Source organism: Physeter macrocephalus, chromosome 21 (genome assembly GCF_002837175.3).
Source record: "Physeter macrocephalus isolate SW-GA chromosome 21, ASM283717v5, whole genome shotgun sequence".
NCBI classification, from domain to species: domain Eukaryota; kingdom Metazoa; phylum Chordata; class Mammalia; order Artiodactyla; family Physeteridae; genus Physeter; species Physeter macrocephalus.
This window is the reverse complement of record NC_041234.1, coordinates 8,418,312-8,437,875: the sequence shown is the minus strand read 5'-3', so window position 1 is coordinate 8,437,875 and position 19,564 is coordinate 8,418,312. Positions and strand designations below refer to the sequence as shown.

Genomic DNA, 19,564 nt, shown 5'->3' with positions numbered 1-19,564 from the left:
ACTGCATGGGATCCATTCCATTCTTTAAGATTTTTCAAATTAGAATCGACTGCTTTCCAAACATGCTGCACAGCTATCATCCTCAAATTGTTTTTGATTGAAGTTCTAGAATATTTTTTGCTATTTCTTATACCTACATTATACACACCATTAGGTCAGTCACATAAACTACCTCAGAAAGCTATGCATGGGAAATACATTTCCTAGTCCTTATACCTCTGATTCACTTGATAGGAGGTTTCCCCAGGTACAGAATTTGGATTTGAAATCATTTTCTTTCAGCATTTAGAAAGGCAGGGGGAGGGACTTCCCTGGTGGCGCAGTGGTTAAGAATCCGGCTGCCAATGCAGGGGACACGGGTTCGAGCCCTGGTCCGGGAGGATCCCACATGCCACAGAGCAACTGAGCCAGTGTGCCACAACTACTGAGCCTGTGCTCTACAGCCCGCGAGCCACAACTACTGAGCCTACATGCCACAACTACTGAAGCCCACGTGCCTGGAGCCCGTGCTCCGCAACAGAAGAAGCCACTGCAATGAGAAGCCCGTGCACCACAATAAAGACCCAATACAGCCAAAAAAAAAAAAAAAAAAAAAAAAAGACAGGGGGAGAGGGGTCTTCTGACCATGACAGCACAGCTGAGAAGTTTAATGCCAGTCAGGTTTTCGTTCATGCTGCTGGTTCTTCGCCCGAGGTCTGATACATCTTGGTTGTAAAATTCTTGTTGAAGAATGAGGAACTGGATTATTTGTTTGAGGGAGCTGGTGTTGACTTCCCCCTACGGCTCGCTCCTAAGTGGGAAGGCTGACTTGGAGCTCTGTGTACCTGGTCAAGACTTTTCCACTGGCTTTAGGATGAGCGGACAGCAAGCTGGCCTCTGACCAGAAGGTCCCCCAAATGCCTGAATGAAGAGGGCTTTACTTTGGGATGATGACACTCACACAAACAGCCCTAGTTTTTCCCACGTTCTTGAAGAAACTACTTTGATTTTGATTTTTGCCCAAGGGCAAATGCTTGTGGATGTTGGCAGGCAGAGCATAGCCAGAGTCAAGCTGCTCCCTATCACCCATCCTTACACCACCTGAGACCAGCTTTCAATCAACCCCCATCTTTTACCTTTCCTATCTAGTCCCTGACACTTCCCAGCTCTGCTCCCAGAGTCCCTCCAGGATCATCTGATGCCATTTCTGCTGCAGCCTCCTCTTTTGTGGCTTCTTTTGTTCTGTCCCATTAATCGGCCAGTGTACTTCTATCTCGTTACCCTTCGGCAGGAGGTGGGATCAATGGCCCACTGACGAGTCCCCCCTGGTTTCTTTGCTGTTTTTCTTTGTATTCCTTTACTGACTTTTTACCGGAGCCCTAGGAGCACACTGAATGCTTAGTCTATCTTGTACTGAAAGGCATGATTAGTTATATAAATAACCTTCTGAAGTCAACCTTTTCACTCCAGATCTCAGGGAACTTAAAATACCTTTGATAGCTTTGCTTTGTTTTTTTTTTTTCAGTTCAACCAGCATTCTCTAGGAGCCATCTGACGGCTTGCTCAATTACTTGTACTTTTCTTTGAGAACATTATAGTTTAGATGTCTTTCCTTTTTATTTTTTTAAAATTTTTCATTTATTTAAAAAATAAATTCATTTATTTTTAAAATAAATTTATTTGTTTATTTATTTGGCTGCGTTGGGTCTTCGTTGCTGCGCTCAGGCTTTTCTCTAGTTGTGCTGAGTGTTGTTGAATTGCACAGGCTTCGCATTTGTGGTGGCTTCTCTTGTTGCAGAGCATGGGCTGTAGGCATGTGGGCTTCAGTAGCTGTGGCATGCGAGCTCAGTAGTTCTGGCTCGTGGGCTCTAGAGCGCAGGCTCAGTAGTTGTGGTGCACGGGCTTATTTGCTCCGCAGCATGTGGGATCCTCCTGGACCAGGGCTTGAACCCATGTCCCCTGCATTGGCAGGCGGATTCTTAACCACTGTGCCACCTGGGAAGTCCCTTTCTTTCCTTTTAAAACCATGTCAAATGTCTTTGTCCATGACTCTTCCCTAATCCTGGGTCTAGGGGCTTTTACATAGTAGACCCTTAATAGATGTTAGCTGGCTTTCTAAAATAAGACATAAAGGGAAAATGAATTTTCCACCTAAGGGTACATTTTAAAAAGTCAATGGAAAAATGGCCCAGGTTTTTCATGTTCAAGACTCAAGAAATAATGAAGTCTCTATTTGCACAGTCATTGCTCCAAATGCCATTAGTTGAAACGCATTTAATAAATGTCAAAAGAACTCTACATAGGATATAAAGAGTTTTCTCTTCAGACACTTCTCCTATAAGCATGAAAAAAAAAAAAACTGGTGGCTAAGCAGAAATAATTCATTTAAGAGAAATATAAGAGAAGCTTGATCCACGGTTGGTTGAACCCATGGATGCGGAAGCCTTAGATATGGAGGGCTGACTATACCATGCCATTTTATATAAGGGACTTCAGCATCCATAGGTTTAGAAATTCCCGGGGGTTCCTGGAACCAATCACCTGCAGACACCAAGGGAGGGCTGTATATTACCAGGAATTTAACACATTTGGGCCTCCAGCGCTCCATTTCTAAAATGAGCACTGTACATATTTCACTGGGTTAACATAAGGGTTAAATGAGATAATAGTGATAAACTAGTTTACATAGAGCCTGCCACATAGTAAACAGTCAATAAATGTTGGCTATTACCACTACTGAAAAATTAATTTCGACAGTGTTAACAGAGCTACTAGTAATGGCTTTTATTCTTGTGTAAAACCACCTGACTAAAAATATCCACAAAAGTATCCAATTTGAGAAAACTAGAGGTCAAAGACCCCAGGAGAGATGCATACCTTTTCTACGAACTCTCTTATAACAAAATTTACATAGTGTGAACTGAAATCTTTACTTTCCAACCAAACCTAAAGCTATAAATCAACCCCTTGACAGGAAAGACTACTCTAGAAATGGTGAAAAAATACAAGTGTGGCAACCATACGTCTTATCTTTCCCAAGTCAACCCTGACTTCCAGTAACCACCCTTTATTAAATTTCCAGCACATGCCTGGTGTTCTGCTTGAGGCCTTAGAAAACATTATCCTTTTATCACCTCACAAGGAGAGCTGACAGATGAGGAAGCTGGGTGCCAGCAGCAGCAAAGTGACTTGTCTCCTAAGTGTCAGAATCCATATTTCCACCACCTGGCTGACTACAAAGTTCACCTCTTTCCTCTAAGCCATGTTGCCTTACCATACGGATGCTGAAAACGTAAGGTAAAAATGTTTATTTGCTTAATGCTTTGGCAACTGATTTCTCAAGAGAATGAGAATGTTGAGAACAAGCACGGTAGAATGGCTACCCATCTTTGGAGCAACCCACATGGGTTGCCGTGGGCAGCTAATCAGAAATATTTGAAACCTGATGTAAGGTAGATAAAATTATGTTGTTTTTAATCTTCCTGTGAAATGTGTTAACAAAAGAATAAAAAAGAAGTTTACTACAGCTAGCTGCCAATATTCAGAATGCTACTGAGGACTGTAAATACTGATGGTGTTCACACAGTATGTTCTGCATAATCCTATTTACTACTTTCTCAGGGGTCTGCATTGGGAAAGAAAAAAATCAAAAATTCGGAAAAAGAGATCATAGGGCAAACTCAGAGAACTTAAATTCTCAGGTAGCAACAAACTGTTCTTTGGGATTCGTGGCAGCCTCATTCCTCTGAAGTGCAGAGACAGGGAGCAGGCGTGACCACTGACCACTGTTAAACGGATCCACTGGGGAGTGGAAGCATCCTGAAAGGGGATGCTATGCTAGTTCACACAGGCTCTGAAAATGAATCCACGGAATCTGGATCTGACTCCTCGCTGGAAAAGAGTCACACACACTCTCTCTCTGTGACAAAGCCCGTTTCTGCTTAAGGCGTTCAGGACCAACCTCTGACCTCCGTCTCTAACACGGAGCTTGTTAGAGCTCAACTGCAGCGCTTAACTGCACTCACAAAGAGCTTTGGCATTCAAGAAATAACTAATAGAAATCGTAAATACATCCCCCAAAGCAACAGGAAACTAGAGGCTACCTATAACCACCATTTCTCTTAGTGATGGGAAAAGGGGCTGCAAAAATCACGCATGAGACAGTGCCAAAAATGGTTGCAAAGCTTCTCCCCTGGTGGGGTGCACTGCCCGCCGTGACAGCCTCGCTGGGAAGGAACGTGCTGACCTGGCTGGCACCCGGGAATCAGCAAGACCAGGCTCGCTGCTCTGGGCTTCAGAGTGAGGCTACCATTCATGCAAACGAGCAATTAATTACTACCGGTGAGTTTAAGTTCCATGTTTGACAGACAGAAATCGGGACAGTGAGGTCAGGCTCCGCCTAGCCAGTACGAAGAAATAGAATATTAAGACGCTTCTACTCAGGAATGCTCAAGCAAAATCCACTTGGTGCTAGAGGTATATTTCTTCCAAATAGGGGTGCAACTCTTCTCAGAGAACCCAAGAGACTTTGAAAGTGGCATTGATTCCACACCTCCTAGTAGAAGGTAGGGGCAGTTGTCCTACGACGGCAGCCTGAAGTCTTCACATTTTGAACTCATTATAAGAGAAATCGATTTTTGGAATATTTCTGAGAGGGAATGTGGTTTCTCTTAATGCCATACCCTAAGACCCCATACCCTAAGACTCAGTCGTTCCACACTTCTAAGAATCTAGCCTACAGAAATACTTCCACACGTTCATAGGTTTTCCCATGCTCCAAATACACACACACACACACACACACACACACACACACACACACCCCTTCATGCCTCATTATATGGAATAAGGGAAAATCAGAAATCCACCCAATGGGAAACGATTAAATAAATTATGATAATCTACACTATGGATAATCTCTAAACGACACTAATACATGCAAAGATCTTTAAGGTGAAGTGAAATACACAAGTTAAAGAACATGTATGGTTTTAGCCTCATTTACGTAAAAAACAAAACTCTGTATGGCAGCAGAGTAGTGAGGACTTTCACTTTTTACTTTATATTTATGTTTGTATTTTTAGAGATAAGTATGTCTCTTTCATAACTTACAAATAAAAAAATAAAATTAACATGTAAATATAGTTTCACACAGCTAATATAAAAATTAGCTAAAACCCCCCTATCGAGAGAGCTGTTGTTTGTATTTTGGTGGTATAAATCCTTCGACCTATTATCCAATGAACTTGCACTATTACAAACTTTTGTAGCCTGTGGTTAAAAACTCAACTTTTCTCAAACATTAAATATTCTTTAAAGCATTGTTTTGAATGGTTGCATAGTATTCTATCTTATGGGTGTACCAGAATTTATTTAAATAATACCCTGTTGTGGAAAACTTGGGTTGTTTTCTAATTTTTCCTCTATAAGAAAACTACTCTGATCATCATTCTTATACATATACCTGTGCACATCTCTATTTTCTTTTTTTTTTAACATCTTTATCGGAGTATAATTGCTTTACAGTGGTGTGTTAGTTTCTGCTTTACAACGCTAGCTATCTATTTTACATTTGGTAGTGTATATATGTCCATGCCACTCTCTCACTTTGTCCCAGCTTACCCTTCCCCCTCCCCGTGTCCTCAAGTCCATTCTCTACGTCTGCGTCTTTATTCCTTTTTTTAAAAAAAGTATTGGTTCTTGACAGATTTAAAATAAAATTTTAATGACTTTCGCATATTTTTTATTTATTTGTTTTTATTTTTTGGCACTCCGAGGGGCATGCGGGATCTTAGTTCCCCGACCAGGGATCGAACCCGTGCCCCCTGCAATGGAAGCGCAGAGTCTTAACCACTGGACCACCAGGGAAGTCCCTCTATGTTCTCTTAATAAATTTTCTGAAGTTTATTTACTGGACCAAAGACTATAACCATTGTTACTTTAACTTACTGGGCCAAAGAGAAAGAACATTGTTAGCCTTTTTTTTTTTTTTTTTTAAAGAAAGGCTATACCAATTTAAACGTATATCAGAAATGTGTAAATTTGGGGGACAGAGTATTTTTCTGGGCAGCAATTCAAAGCATTAAAATGTTTTAATCACTGCCACTTTGAAAGACAAAAATGGCACTCCTCTATGTTTTTCTTTGTACTTCTTTGATTAGTAAACACTTTTCCACATGTTTATTGACTGTTTGCACTGGTTATTTTGAGAACTGCTTATTTACATCTCTGTGCATCTTCTACCTTGATTACTTCTGTTCCAAGAGCTTGGAGTTCTAATAGATAACACATTCCTGTACAAAAACTCACTGACCAGAGATATAAAAAAGGTTTTAAAATCACAGAAAGATGAAAAAGCAGCACAATTTTAGGATCTCACTGAAATATAGCTCAGGTATAATCAGTTTTTTAGTCAGCTTCTTTGTATTTAAGGTTGAAATTATTTTCCTTTTACCATTGAATTCTTCAACTTCCAGCTCTGGAGCTACCAGATAATACTGTTCACAAAGCATCTTGGCAGTTTCATATGCATCTGCAAAGAGAGAAAAAAGTTTAGCTGCTGCACTAACAGCATGGACTCAGACAGATAGACTCAATAGAATAAAGAAACAAGGACAATCTGTAACCTGACAGATTTAGAATTAATCAACTACTGCCTTAAAAAAATAGCCTTTTTTGCCTACAAAAGAATTACAATAACTGAACCAAAATTTCTCTTTTAGTTTTAATGACCACAACAGTATCAAAATACTGCACTAATGACGACATAGCCAGCTTTATACTAAACATGGCTTTAACTTTTAAATATTCCTGAGGCATTTTTCATGAAAAAAATCTATAAACTCAAGACTATACTTCTGAACAGCATGCAACCTGACTAACCTGTACCAAAAAGATATGTGCTGTAATTTCAAAAATAATAATGGCAACCATCTTACGATTTGCCAATTATTTGTAAATTAAACATCAGCAAGTATTTGCTAAATGAACGCGTTTCCGTGAGCCACACAATTTAAGTTATTGGAGACACTACTCTTGCTTTGAAATGTCCTCTAAATCAAATATACTTCAATAAAATTAAAACATTTTTAAAAATGTCCTTTAAGTTAGTTAAAGGTTAACAGGTTGGGGCTGTTATTTTATCAAAGTCTGAGGAGCAAGGACAAAGGGTAAGAAGATCAGAGCCACTACAGATCTGAATGGAAGAGAGAATTCAGGAAGGTACATCCAAAAGATGGGGAACAAATTCAGAAAGCGACAGTGCATTATTTTACACTGCATGTGTGCTTTTCTCTTGAACTGTAAGCAATGTGAGGTCAGGGTTTCTGTCTTACACTTGTTTCATAACTCACATAGAACTTATTTCATGCCTGTTAGCTAGTCAATAAATATTCCTTGGTTTGATAAATTTTAAACCTTTTGATAATCTACTTTTTTTTAAAAAACAGCTTTATTGAAATACAATTCTGACACCATACAAATCATCCATTTAAAGTGCACATACAATTCAATGATTTTTAGTGTGTTCGAAGAGTTGTGCATCCATCACCACAATTAATTTTACATTTTTCATCACCCCCAAAAGAAACTCCATAACCATGAACAGTCATTACCCCCGCATCCAGCCCTAGGCAACCACGGATCTACTCTGTCTCTATAGGTTTGCTATCCTGGACATTTCATATAAATGGAACCATACAATATGTGGCCTTTTGTGACTGGTTTCTTTCACTTAGCATAGTGTTTTCAAGGGTCACCCATGTTGTAGCATGCATCAGTACTTCATTCCTTTTTATTATTGAATTAATATTGTATTATGCAAATATGTCACATTTTGTCTATTCATTTATCCATCAACAGACATTTGGATTGTTTCCACTTTTCAGATATTACAAATGAACATTCACATGTTCTTTCATATTGCTATGAACATTCATGTCCAAGTTTTTTTAGTGAAGATGTGTTTTCATTTCTCTTGGGTATAGACCCAGGAGAGAAAAGTTGCTTGATCATACAGCAGCTGTATGTTTAAACGTCTGAAGAACAGCTAGACTGTCTTCCAAAGTGAGGAGATTTTTTTAAGTTCCACCTTTACAATTCTAAAGATCAGATATTCAAATTACTTTAAAATGCTTCATGATTGCATTTGCAATGTCCTCAAGTGTGTATCAGCTCTTTGGAGACAGGCTCGTACTTCTTTTATATTCCCCATGTCAGTACTGTGCATAGAGTAGATACTTAAGATTCAAGCGGTAAGAGGAAAGAGGGAAGGAAGGAAGAAAGGGGGAAAAATAAGCCTGACAGAATTTAAATACATTAAAAATTGACAATGTCAATCTCAAATAATACAAAAGATAAGATTAGGGTATGTTCAGACAATAAGGTTTGGTTCATTTCCCTCTTATTGCTACTAAACTTAAATTTTACATAATATTTGACCTCAGAGAAAAAATTCTCATTGTATTAAACTTTTAGAACTAAACCACTATAGGGACTTCCCTGGTGGTGCAGTGGTTAAGAATCTGCCTGCCAATGCAGGGCACGTGGGTTCAAGCCCTGGTCCGGGAAGATCCCACATGCCGCGGAGCAACTAAGCCCATGCGCCACAACTACTGAGCCTGTGCTCTAGAGCCCACGAGCCAAAACTACTGAGCCCGCGCGCCTAGAGCCCGTGCTCCACAACAAGAGAAGCCACCACAATGAGAAGCCTGCGCACCACAACGAACAGTAGCCCCCCCTTGCTGCAATTAGAGAAAGCCCACGCGCAGCAACAAAGACCCAACACAGCCAAAAATAAATAAATAAATAAATTCGTATTTTAAAAAGAGAATTAAACCACTACAAAGAACCACAGATAGAGACATCAGAATCCCTCTGACAAGATGAAATAATGAAGGATAGCCAAAGGAAACGTTAGCAAGAGGAGAAAAAAATGTAAAGAGTTGATCGGTGTGAAAATAGACATCAAAGTGGACTGTATTTAAATCCTAACAAAGAAAATTACAATTTAGAATTATATTAAGTTCGCAAGTTTTTTTCGTAGGGTATAATAAAACTCATCAAACATCTGTACAGTTCTTTTGGAAAAAGAAATCAAGATTCACTCTCTGTGCTGTGGCTACACCACCAAACAATGCTACATCTCCACCTAGCGACACAACAGCACAAAGCTGACCAAGAACTCCCAACGCTTAAACCAATAAATACTGAAATCTAAAAATGATGCTTCGTTATGCATATAAAATGCCAATACATCTCCACAAAACAACTCCTCCAAGGACAGAACACCTTTAAAGATGTTTACACTGCTCTTCCATTCACCATAAAACAGGAAACGAGCCCAACTCCACTAAATGTGCTATTTCCTCATGGCATTAGCTTGCTCAATAGCATGAGATTATAACAGCATTATTAAGAAAAAGTATGACACAAATGTAACATGTGGAAGATAGGAGAGTCCAGATAAATGCAGCCAACTTGAAACTCAAAGACTCAGTATGGTTCCTGAAACCACATGAATAAGAATTTTTCAAGCATTACCACAAATTACAGTGTATCAGTGCTGTCATTAACAACTGCATTATGATCCTTGAAAAACTCAAGACATGACGATGAGACTCACATATACCAGCCAGCCAAAAGTCTTTTGGGGGCAGTACTGGTAAAAGCTATATTCATATGCATCTTTACAAATTCCCGTGGCACATCATAATGCCTTGGGCACAATACACACCCAGTGGGCATCTGTTAAATGGAACAATCCTGCCCATGCAAAAATTCTCCAGCTTCAATAAATTATACTGATTCGAGATGTTCTTTTTGGTCAGACTGGGAACTAGAGGGCTAGAGTGGTTCCCAAACCTGTGCGTGTGTGGAGAATTCATTAGCAAGTTAAAAATAAGTATAGGTTCAATGAACCCCTGGAGATGCTGATGCAGTAGCTCTGTGTTGAGGCCTGGGAATCCATAATTTTAAAAAATTCTGAAGAGAAGGTAGATTTGGAGACCACTAGCCTAGAAAGTCAAGGCTGGGTCATGCTAATTCTATCACTGTCACTCCCAGGCCATGAATGATCATGGGGTACTGAGGAGTATGACAGCACATATATACTCAAATAGGATACTTCTGTTTAAGTAAAGTACCATAAGAATGGAAAAGTTTTTTAAAAAAATCACCAACATAACAACCAAACTTCAACTACTGGCTTAAAAATTCACTTCCTTTAAATCTAGAGTAAAATGCAAGTTCTACTAATAATAAGCTTTCTAATAAAACTTTTCTATTGCTTAAATAGGAACCAAAATCTTAAAATACGATAATTTATCAAATTACGTTTATCTGCAATATATTTGAGTCACTATTTACCACCCAATCTTTAAAAGGAAATATCAGGAAATGGTTATTACTGCCACTAAACATAAGTGATTTTCATTGTTTTAAGAACCTGTTTTCAAGGGAAATGAGGTATTGATGATAAAGTAACTAACAAAACTGTAGGGGCAGGGACTTCCCTGGTGGTCCAGGGGCTAACACTCCGAGCTCCCAAGGCAGGGGGCCCGGGTTCGATCCCTGGTCAGGGAACTAGATCCCACATGCCACAACTAAGACTTTGCATGCCGCAACTAAAGATTCCACATGCTGCAAGGAAGATCCCACGTGCTGCAACTAAGACGTGGCGTGGCCAAATAAATAAATAAATAATTTTTAAAAAGAAAAAAAAAAAACCTGTAGGTGTAGCACATTTCTACTTCCCCAGGACAGACTACCCAAACTATAAACGCATAAGACTAAAACTAAAAAAGACTGAGCCATAAAGAGTAAGGTGAAGGTTCACATGGCAACCAGCCCAACAGATCCACTGTAGCCACAAATCAGTTTTAAGAAGCACACAGGAAAATTTGACAGTGTATGGACGCTATTTTATTAGATGTTTTTATTAGAAGATTTTCCTATTCAAAATTCACCAGAGGACCCTGCTAGCAAATATTGGACTGGCCAAAAAGTTCATTCGGGTTTTTCTGTATGATCCCGAACGAAGTTTTTGGCCAACCCAATATTAGCCTCTATCACAAACACATGCCATTGTTTGCTTACAGATATCTTATAAGAGACTGGACAAGGATGAATTTGAGTGAGAAAACAAACATGAAAAACAAACATGAACAGGATACCAAAAACCATAAAGCTCGAGTTTAAGAAACAATGCCTGAACAAGGTAAACGTAAACGACCACAAAGCATTACAGAGTCACAGGTATGCTGCTTTTTTTTTTAACTCCTTCATTTTATTTATTTTTTAAAATTAATTTTTATGGGAGTATGACTGCTTTACAATGTATGCTGCTTTTAAGAAACACTTTTAAGGGCTTCCCTGGTGGCGCAGTGGTTGAGAGTCCGCCTGCCAATGCAGGGGACACGGGTTCGTGCCCCGGTCTGGGAAGATCCCACATGCCACGGAGCGGCTAGGCCCGTGAGCCATGGCTGCTGAGCTGCGCCTCTGGAGCCTGTGCTCCGCAACTGGAGAGGCCACAACAGTGAGAGACCCGCGTAACGCAACATAAAAAAGAATCCACCTGCCAATGCAGGGGACACGGGTTCAAGCCCTAAGGCCGTGCACCACAACTACTGAGTCTGCACTCTAGAGCCCGCGAGCCACAACTACTGAGCCCGCATGCTGCAACTACTGAAGCCCACATGCCTAGAGAGCCTGCTCCGCAACAAGAGAAGCCACTGCAATGAGAAGCCCGCGCACTACAACGAAGAGTAGCCCCCAGCTCGCTGCAACGAAGACCCAATGCAACAAAAAAAACAAAAAAAAAAAAAAAAAAAAAAAAGAAATGCTTTTAAGTCACAGAGCAATTCTAATAAGGTAGGTTTATCATCACTTACCCAAAACCCATCCCGAGTGGGAAGCATCAGGGTTTTTTTTTTTAAGTGCTAGACCCTCTCCCACTGCCCAAAGCACAACCAACTGGAGAAGTGGGGGGCAGAACATCTAATGTAAGGGCGACCAATCCACAGGCTGACTAGAATCCTAAAACCTGCGGTTGTGGGCAAAAAGACGGGCTGAGCCGATGAAATTCATCTTGTGCGAATTCAGGATGGAGACACTCAGGCAGGGCAGAAGGCAAAAGGAAACACTTAGAGTTATGATGATTTAGAAGGTCTGGAGTGCCTGTCATTGCCCTAAACAAGCTGCCCTAAAAAGGCTGCCAGTCTACAGACAAGAGAGTGGGGCTGAGGGGCTGTGACTTGACAAACCCACTTACTAAGATACACAGAAAAAAAACCCTTGCTTTCTGTTTCCCAGTTCCAATTTCTATAGCTCCGACTACAAAGTGGTTCCTGCCCTAGGATTACCATGCGACCAACTAGGTTCTTTTAATACATCTGTCTCTTGAGTTAGCGGGAGTGGGTCTCTGTTACTTGCAACCTGAAGAGCCCGAAGTGAGAGCACAAGACGTTATTTCTGAACCAGTATAATGACACGCTCTCCAGATACCGTTTGTATGCTATTACGCTAAGCCGAGCAATAAGAGCATTTAGGAACAACACAGGCAAGCTAACGTCGCTGTGAGAGCTGACTTTTGTGCCAAGTATGTAAGTTTGTACCTTTAAAACGATCTTATCACAGGATTTTCCATTTTGTTTCCTGGTTTCTTACACAGAAAGGAGGGAAAAGGGTCACAATGGAAGGCACCTCCCAGAGGATAATAGGAGCTGCTCCACAACACTAATTCTAGCACTCAGTGCCACGAGGCTATAATTTGCAGACGTGTAAAGGTAGATATTAATGTGCTAAATAAGCAGCAAGGAGGCATGCTTCAGTGTTCTGCACATTCAATTATGATGATGCAAGATGCACCCCACTTCTACACATTTATACAACTGTCTAGTCAAAAATAAAAATAGTGTCCCTACCCTTCTACATAAAAGTTTCCTAGAGCCTGTCTCAAGAGATCCAAGTATGGAATCACTGTTAGTTCATTAAGGCTTCCTAAGGCTATAAAACACGCACGTGCGCGTGCATAGGCACGCACGGGCGCACGCACGTGCACACACACACACACACACACACACACACACACACCGGTCATTTGGACTGGACATCTGACTATGCTTAAACCATGCAGGACCTTCACAGCTGAGAAAATCAATAGCAGAGCTGTCATTAAAACTCAGAACCGCTACACCCTGTAAATCAAGTTTCCTAAAACAAAAGGGAAAAAAATTATTAGAGACAGAGGGAGAACAGTATGGAGGTTCCTTAAAAAATTAAAAATAGACCTATCATATGACCCAGCAATCCCACTACTGGGCACATACCCTGAGAAAACCATAATTCAAAAAGAGACATGTACCCAATGTTCACTGCAGCACTATTTACGATAGCCAGGACAGGGAAGCAACCTAAGTGCCCATCGACAGATGAATGGATAAAGAAGATGTGGTACCTATATACAACGGAATATTACTCAGCCATAAAAAGGAATAAAATTGGGTCATTTGTAGAGATGTGGATGGACCTAGAGTCTGTCATGCAGAGTGAAGTAAGTCAGAAAGAGAAAAATATTGTACAATGTGTTAACGCATATATGTGGAATCTAGAAAAATGGTACAGATGAACCTATACGCAGGGCAGGAAAGGAGATGCAAATGAAGAAGAGTGAAGTAAGTCAGAAAGAGAAAAATATTGTACAATGTGTTAACGCATATATGTGGAATCTAGAAAAATGGTACAGATGAACCTATACGGGGGGCAGGAAAGGAGATGCAAATGAAGAGAACAAACTTGTGGACATGGCGGGGGGGCGAAGGGGGGTGGGATGAACTGGGAGATTAGGATGGACATATATACATTAGCATGTGTAAAACCCATAGCTAGAGGGAACCTGCTGTACAGCACAGGGAGCTCAGCTTCGTGCTCTGTGGTGACCTAGATGGGGGGGATGGGAGGTTGGGGGGAGGGAGTTCCAAGAGGGAGGGGATATATGTATACATAGAGCTGATTCACTTTGTTGTACAGCAGAAACTAACACAACATTGTAAAGAAGATTAGCTGAAAAATCTCAGAAGGTATGAGGAGAAGGTGAAAAACCAGTGAAAAAATACCAACTACTTTCAAAAGAGGAAGGGAATGGTAAGACGTCACTGAGAGTTGAAGGAAGCTGACACACATCTCTTCCTCTCCTTGACAGCATTTGGGGGTATTGGGAAGAAGAGCTGGGGAGGCCTGGGCCCTCTGGGACTCTCTATTGTCCCTGGGGCATTTGGGGGTGGAGACACCAGTGCCTTTTTGCTAGAAGACATGGAAGAACTTCCAGGCCTTCTGATAGTTCGTGCTGTCTGCCTTGTTTAATTTTTCTCAGTCTTATTTTGAGCCAGAAAGAGCTTCTGCTTGGGTATGCAGACACTTAGAGAATTAAAAGTGGGGTCCACAGGGCATGAAACAGAAAGCTATTAAAATCTGCTTTGTCCACGGGGAGGGAAGAGACCTTCAGGCTTCCTGCTAGGGTGCCTAGCCAATTTTGCCACGGTAGGAAAGGTAACTGATTTAAGACTAATACCTCATTGAGGAATAAAGATTACATACACCTAGCTGGGAAAACTACTTGAATATAGAGGTTATGACTATAGCAGATCAGACATTGAATTCATCCAGGAAGGTGGTGTGTGATGGGCATTAGCGCTGGAGATGGGGAAATACACAAGTACTATGGATTTCATATGAAGAGACACATTATTCACAGCTGCTATCTGTAAAGTTGGTATGAATTCAGTATAAAACAGTGTTCTTGCTGGGTTATGAAGCCAGGTGATTTTTAGTCTCTTCTCTCTTTTCCCACATTTTCTCAATTGTCTTCAATGAGCACTTTTTATTATTTTGGTAATATGCTATCAGTCCTCTTGACTGACCAAAACGGAAACAGAAGTTGGATGATTGACAAAAAAGTTGGATAGTGGGAAACCATAAAATGACTACAACTGTAAACATTAACTTAAAATACACATTTGAATACACAATTTATTCCTCTACCAATCTTTTCATATAAGGCCAATGTCTCTCCTTTGAAGAGGCGTCAGCTTGGGGTCCCAGATCATACTTCTTAGATAAACAATATCACACACACCTATGAATTCCAATTCCTATTTCTTTAAAGTGCAATAAACTTAAAGATACTTGTCAAGCAATCCGAGTGCAGATTCCTTCTGGGATTTTTACTCAGTGCTGCCCTGTCACCCAGAAGTTACCTTGTTCACAGTCATCTCATTACATTTTTAAGAATCTCTTCTTTATCAAGTCTTTGCAAAGCACTCGCCTTGATTTTTATGGAAATAAGTCTCTTTTTTGTACTCACATTTCTTCAGTTTACATAACGTATAAATAAATTATGTGTATTTATACACATTCATGTGGTATAACTTACACCAACAGTGTGAGGACAAGTAAGTGGCCCTTAGGAAGCATATGTCTCACCAAGTGGAAGAAGCATCAGGGCATTCTAGAAAGTACGTACAAGCCAAGCGTCCTCAGTGTGCTGTGGGTATGATTTATGATTTACGAAGGGAACGGAGGTGGCAGGAGAGCTGATGATGTGGAAGTTGCTTTGCGGGTTCATGCAGTTTCAGAATCTGAAACCAGCCTCCACTGTTGTCTTAAGGAAAGAGGCTATTAAGAAATGAAAAACACGGTTTGAAAGAAGCGGTGGGGAACAGGCAGCAGCGCAGTCCTTGCCCCTCGCCCCATGAGTGTGAGGGTAGAAGTGTGCTGGGGGAGGTGACATTCCCCGTGGCAGAGGGGCATGGGGGGCTGATCATCATGGGATACAGCTTTGCCAGGAGCCCAGGCTTTAAGTTGTGCCAGACGAGTGGTAGGAATGGCTACATGAGAGGATGGAGTAAAATATGTTCATGGTAACTGGTGGACTCATTGGGTATAAAGTCAAAAGGGGCAGGAGAGAGAGTGAAGATAAAGCTGTGAGTGAGCGCGGAAAGAGGGAGAGGGTGGGAGGCGACCTGGCCCGGGGTCAAAACCTCGACTAAAAAGGCCAAAGAAAGCAGGAGGCACAAACTTCTAGTTTCTTTCTTTCAAATACTGATCCAACTGTTTTGCACACAATCTTCCGCTGGTGTTTGGTATGAAACTTCTGTCCCTGAGAGGAGTGATGCAAGCGTAATTCCAGCCCTTGAGGAATTTACACCCCCATTAGAGAGGCCAACAGAAGTACAGAACGATGCCAAGACCAGGCAGGATGTAATAAGTCCAGTAAGAGCCACACAGACAGTAAGTGCTCAAAACAACGGCTTCCACCCTCCTCCAGCGTCCAGCTCATCCTCTGATTCACCTGAGCGCTGCTTCACCCCTCTGCCCTAACAAGCGCCGAGAACTCTCCGTTACTTCTCTACTTACACTGACTCATGGTTAAAATCTCTCTAAAAAATTAGTGAGAGACTTTTTGTGCAGAAACAATGAGGTGATAAAAAGGAGCATGTTTTTTTTAACATCTTTATTGGAGCATAATTGCTTTACAATGGTGTGTTAGTTTCTGCTGTATAACAAAGTGAATCAGCTATACGTATACATACGTCCCCATAGCTCCTCCCTCTTGCCTCTCCCTCCCTCCCACCCTCCCTATCCCACCCCTCTAGGGGGTCACAAAGCACCGAGCTGATCTCCCTGTGCTCTGCGGCTGCTTCCCACTAGCTATCCGTTTTACGTTTGGGAGTGTGTATATGTCCATGCCACTCTCTCACTTCGTCCCAGCTTACCCTTCCCCCTCCCCGTGTCCTCAAGTCCATGCTCTAGTAGGTCTGTGTCTTTATTCCCGTCTTACCCCTAGGTTCCTCAGAACCATTTTTTTTAAAGGGAGTATGTTTTTACAACTTTATTATGAAGAATTGCAAACGTTGACGGAAGTGCAGAGCATCCTAGTGCGCTCATCACCAGCCTCAACACTTCTCAACACAGCCTGATCTTTTTCACTGCCCTACCTCTTGATAATTTTGAAGCAAATCCCACAAGGCATTTCATATCATGTGTGGTATTTCAAAATACCTCTCTCAAAGCTAGGACACCTTAAAAAAAAATAACCACAATACCAATATCACACCTAAAAAAATTAACAATATTTCTTGAAATATTTCATCAAATATTCAATTGTCTTATAAATGTCCTAAATGTTTTAAAATATTTTATAACTTATGCCAGAAACAAAAGCAAAGGCACCAACTTATTATATAATCAATGGTATAAACGAGAAGGCAAATGACTCACATGATGCCCAAGGATGCTCACGAACTTGTCTACCTAACAGCCCTTCCTGGGTGCTAGTGCTGCTTCAGGAGCTCTACATATATTAACTCACTTAACCCTAGGATACAGCTGAATTGCCAAGAGCACCATTTTATTGATGAAGAAACTGAGGCCCAAAGAGGTTATGTAACATGTCCAAGGTCACCTGGCTAACCTAAACGTCTATCAGCTGATGAAAAGATAAAACAAAATGCAGTCTATCCATACAATGGAATATTATTTGGCCATAAAAAGAAACAAAGTACTGTATGATTTCATTTATATGAAATCACATGAAAGGCCCAGAATAGGAGTATCTATAGAGACAGCAAGTACTGGGTTGGCCAAAAGGTTTGTTTAGTTTTTTCCGTAAGATGGCTCTAATAGTAGCACTTAATTCTCTTTAACTTCATTTGAAACAATTTTGTTAGATTGTATGTGACAGCTGTCATATCAGCGTGCATTTAAAAAAAGACATCAAAATTGGTGAAATTTTGTGTAGCCGTTTTAATATTGAAGATGGAAGAAAAAAAGCAACATTTTCGGCCTATTATGTTCTATTATTTCCAGAAAGGTAAAAATGCAAGTGAAACGCAAAAAAAGATTTGCGCAGTGTATGAAGAAAGTGCCGTAACTGATCGAACATGTCAAAAATGGTTTGCGAAGTTTCGTGCTGGAGATTTCTCGCTGGAAGATGCTCCACGGTTGGGTAGACCAGTTGAAGTTGATAGCGATCAAATCAAGATGTTAATTGAGAACAATCAACGTTATGCCACGTGGAAGATAGCTGACATACGCAAAATATCCAACATGAGCACTGAAAATCATTTGCACCAGCTTGGTTATATGAATTGCTTTGATGTTTGGGTTCCACATAAGTTAAGTGAAAAAAACCTTCTTGACGGTATTTTGGCATGCGATTCTCTACTTAAACGTAATGAAAATGTTCCGTTTTTAAAACAAATTGTGACAGGCGATGAAAAGTGGACACTGTACAATAATGTGGAACGGAAGAGATCATGGGGCAAGCGAAATGAACCACCACCGACCACACCAAAGGCCGGTCTTCATCCAAAGAAGGTGATGTTGTGTATATGGTGGGATTGGAAGAGAGTCCTCTATTATCAGCTCTTTCTGGAAAATCATACGATCAATTCCAACAAGTACTGCTCCCAAGTAGACCAACTGAAAGCAGCACTCGACGAAAAGCGTCCAGAATTAGTCAACAGAAAACGCATAATCTTCCATCAGGATAACGCAAGACCGCGTGTTTCTTTGATGACCAGGCAAAAACTGTTACAGCTTGGCTGCGAAGTTCTGATTCATCCGCCGTATTCACCAGACATTGCACCTTTGGATTTCAATTTATTTCAGTCTTTACAAACTTCTCTTAATGGAAAAAATTTCAATTCCCTGGAAGACTCTAAAAGGCACCTGAAACAGTTCTTTGCTCAAAAAGATAAAAAGTTTTGGTAAGATGGAATTATGAAGTTACCTGAAAAATGGCAGCAGGTAGTGGAACAAAAGGGTGAATACGTGGTTCAGTAAAGTTCTTGGTGAAAATGAAAAATGCGTCTTTTATTTTTACTTAAAAACGGAAGGCACTTTTTGGCCAACCCAATAGATTAGTGGTTGCCTAGGGCTGGGGAGAGGGGTAGTGGGGAGTGACCGCTAATGGCTATGGGGTTTCTTTTGGGGTGATGAGAAAGTTCTAAAATTAAATTGGATTATGGTGATGGTTGCACAACTCCATAAATAAACTAGAAACCCCTGAATTGTACACTTCAAATGGGTGAATTGTATGGCATGTGAATTGTACCACAATAAAGCTTTTTTTAAAGTAAATTACCGAAAAGTTGAACATTTCTCAAGCCACGGAATATTTATTGACCATCTACACAGGCATATACTAAGTTCTATGCAAGTCACAAAACAAGTATAAGACAAATGCCCTGACTTCAAATTGCTTGCAGTTCAAGAGAAAAGGCACACATGCAATGTATTATAATGCACTTTTGCTTTATGAATGTGTGCCTTTTTTTCTAAGTGCAGTCAACTATCTGAACCAGGTTTTCTGAATCATAAAAGCCACTGGGCTAGGGCCAGATGAACATACAAGTGGTGATAAGACCAATCCTGCTTCCCTTCCCTGCTGGGGGCCTACAGAGGGTTATCTTGTGAGAGAGAAACCTACATACAGGATTCTTAGGGTGCTGAAGCTGAGCCTATTCACTTATTTTTTTTTTTTTTTTTTTTTTGTGGTATGCGGGCCTCCCCCTGCTGTGGCCTCTCC

At 40.7% G+C, this 19,564-nt stretch overlaps 1 protein-coding gene across 1 annotated transcript in view; it reads right to left on the bottom strand.

Annotated features, from left to right (window-relative positions):
* Positions 1-19,564, bottom strand: part of PDK3 (pyruvate dehydrogenase kinase 3) — a 70,255-nt gene that overhangs the window by 13,972 nt on the left and 36,719 nt on the right. The window contains exon 6 of the mRNA XM_007119352.4: positions 6,434-6,511. Coding sequence (XP_007119414.1) covers positions 6,434-6,511 — 78 coding nt within the window. The remainder of the gene's footprint in view (positions 1-6,433; positions 6,512-19,564) is intronic.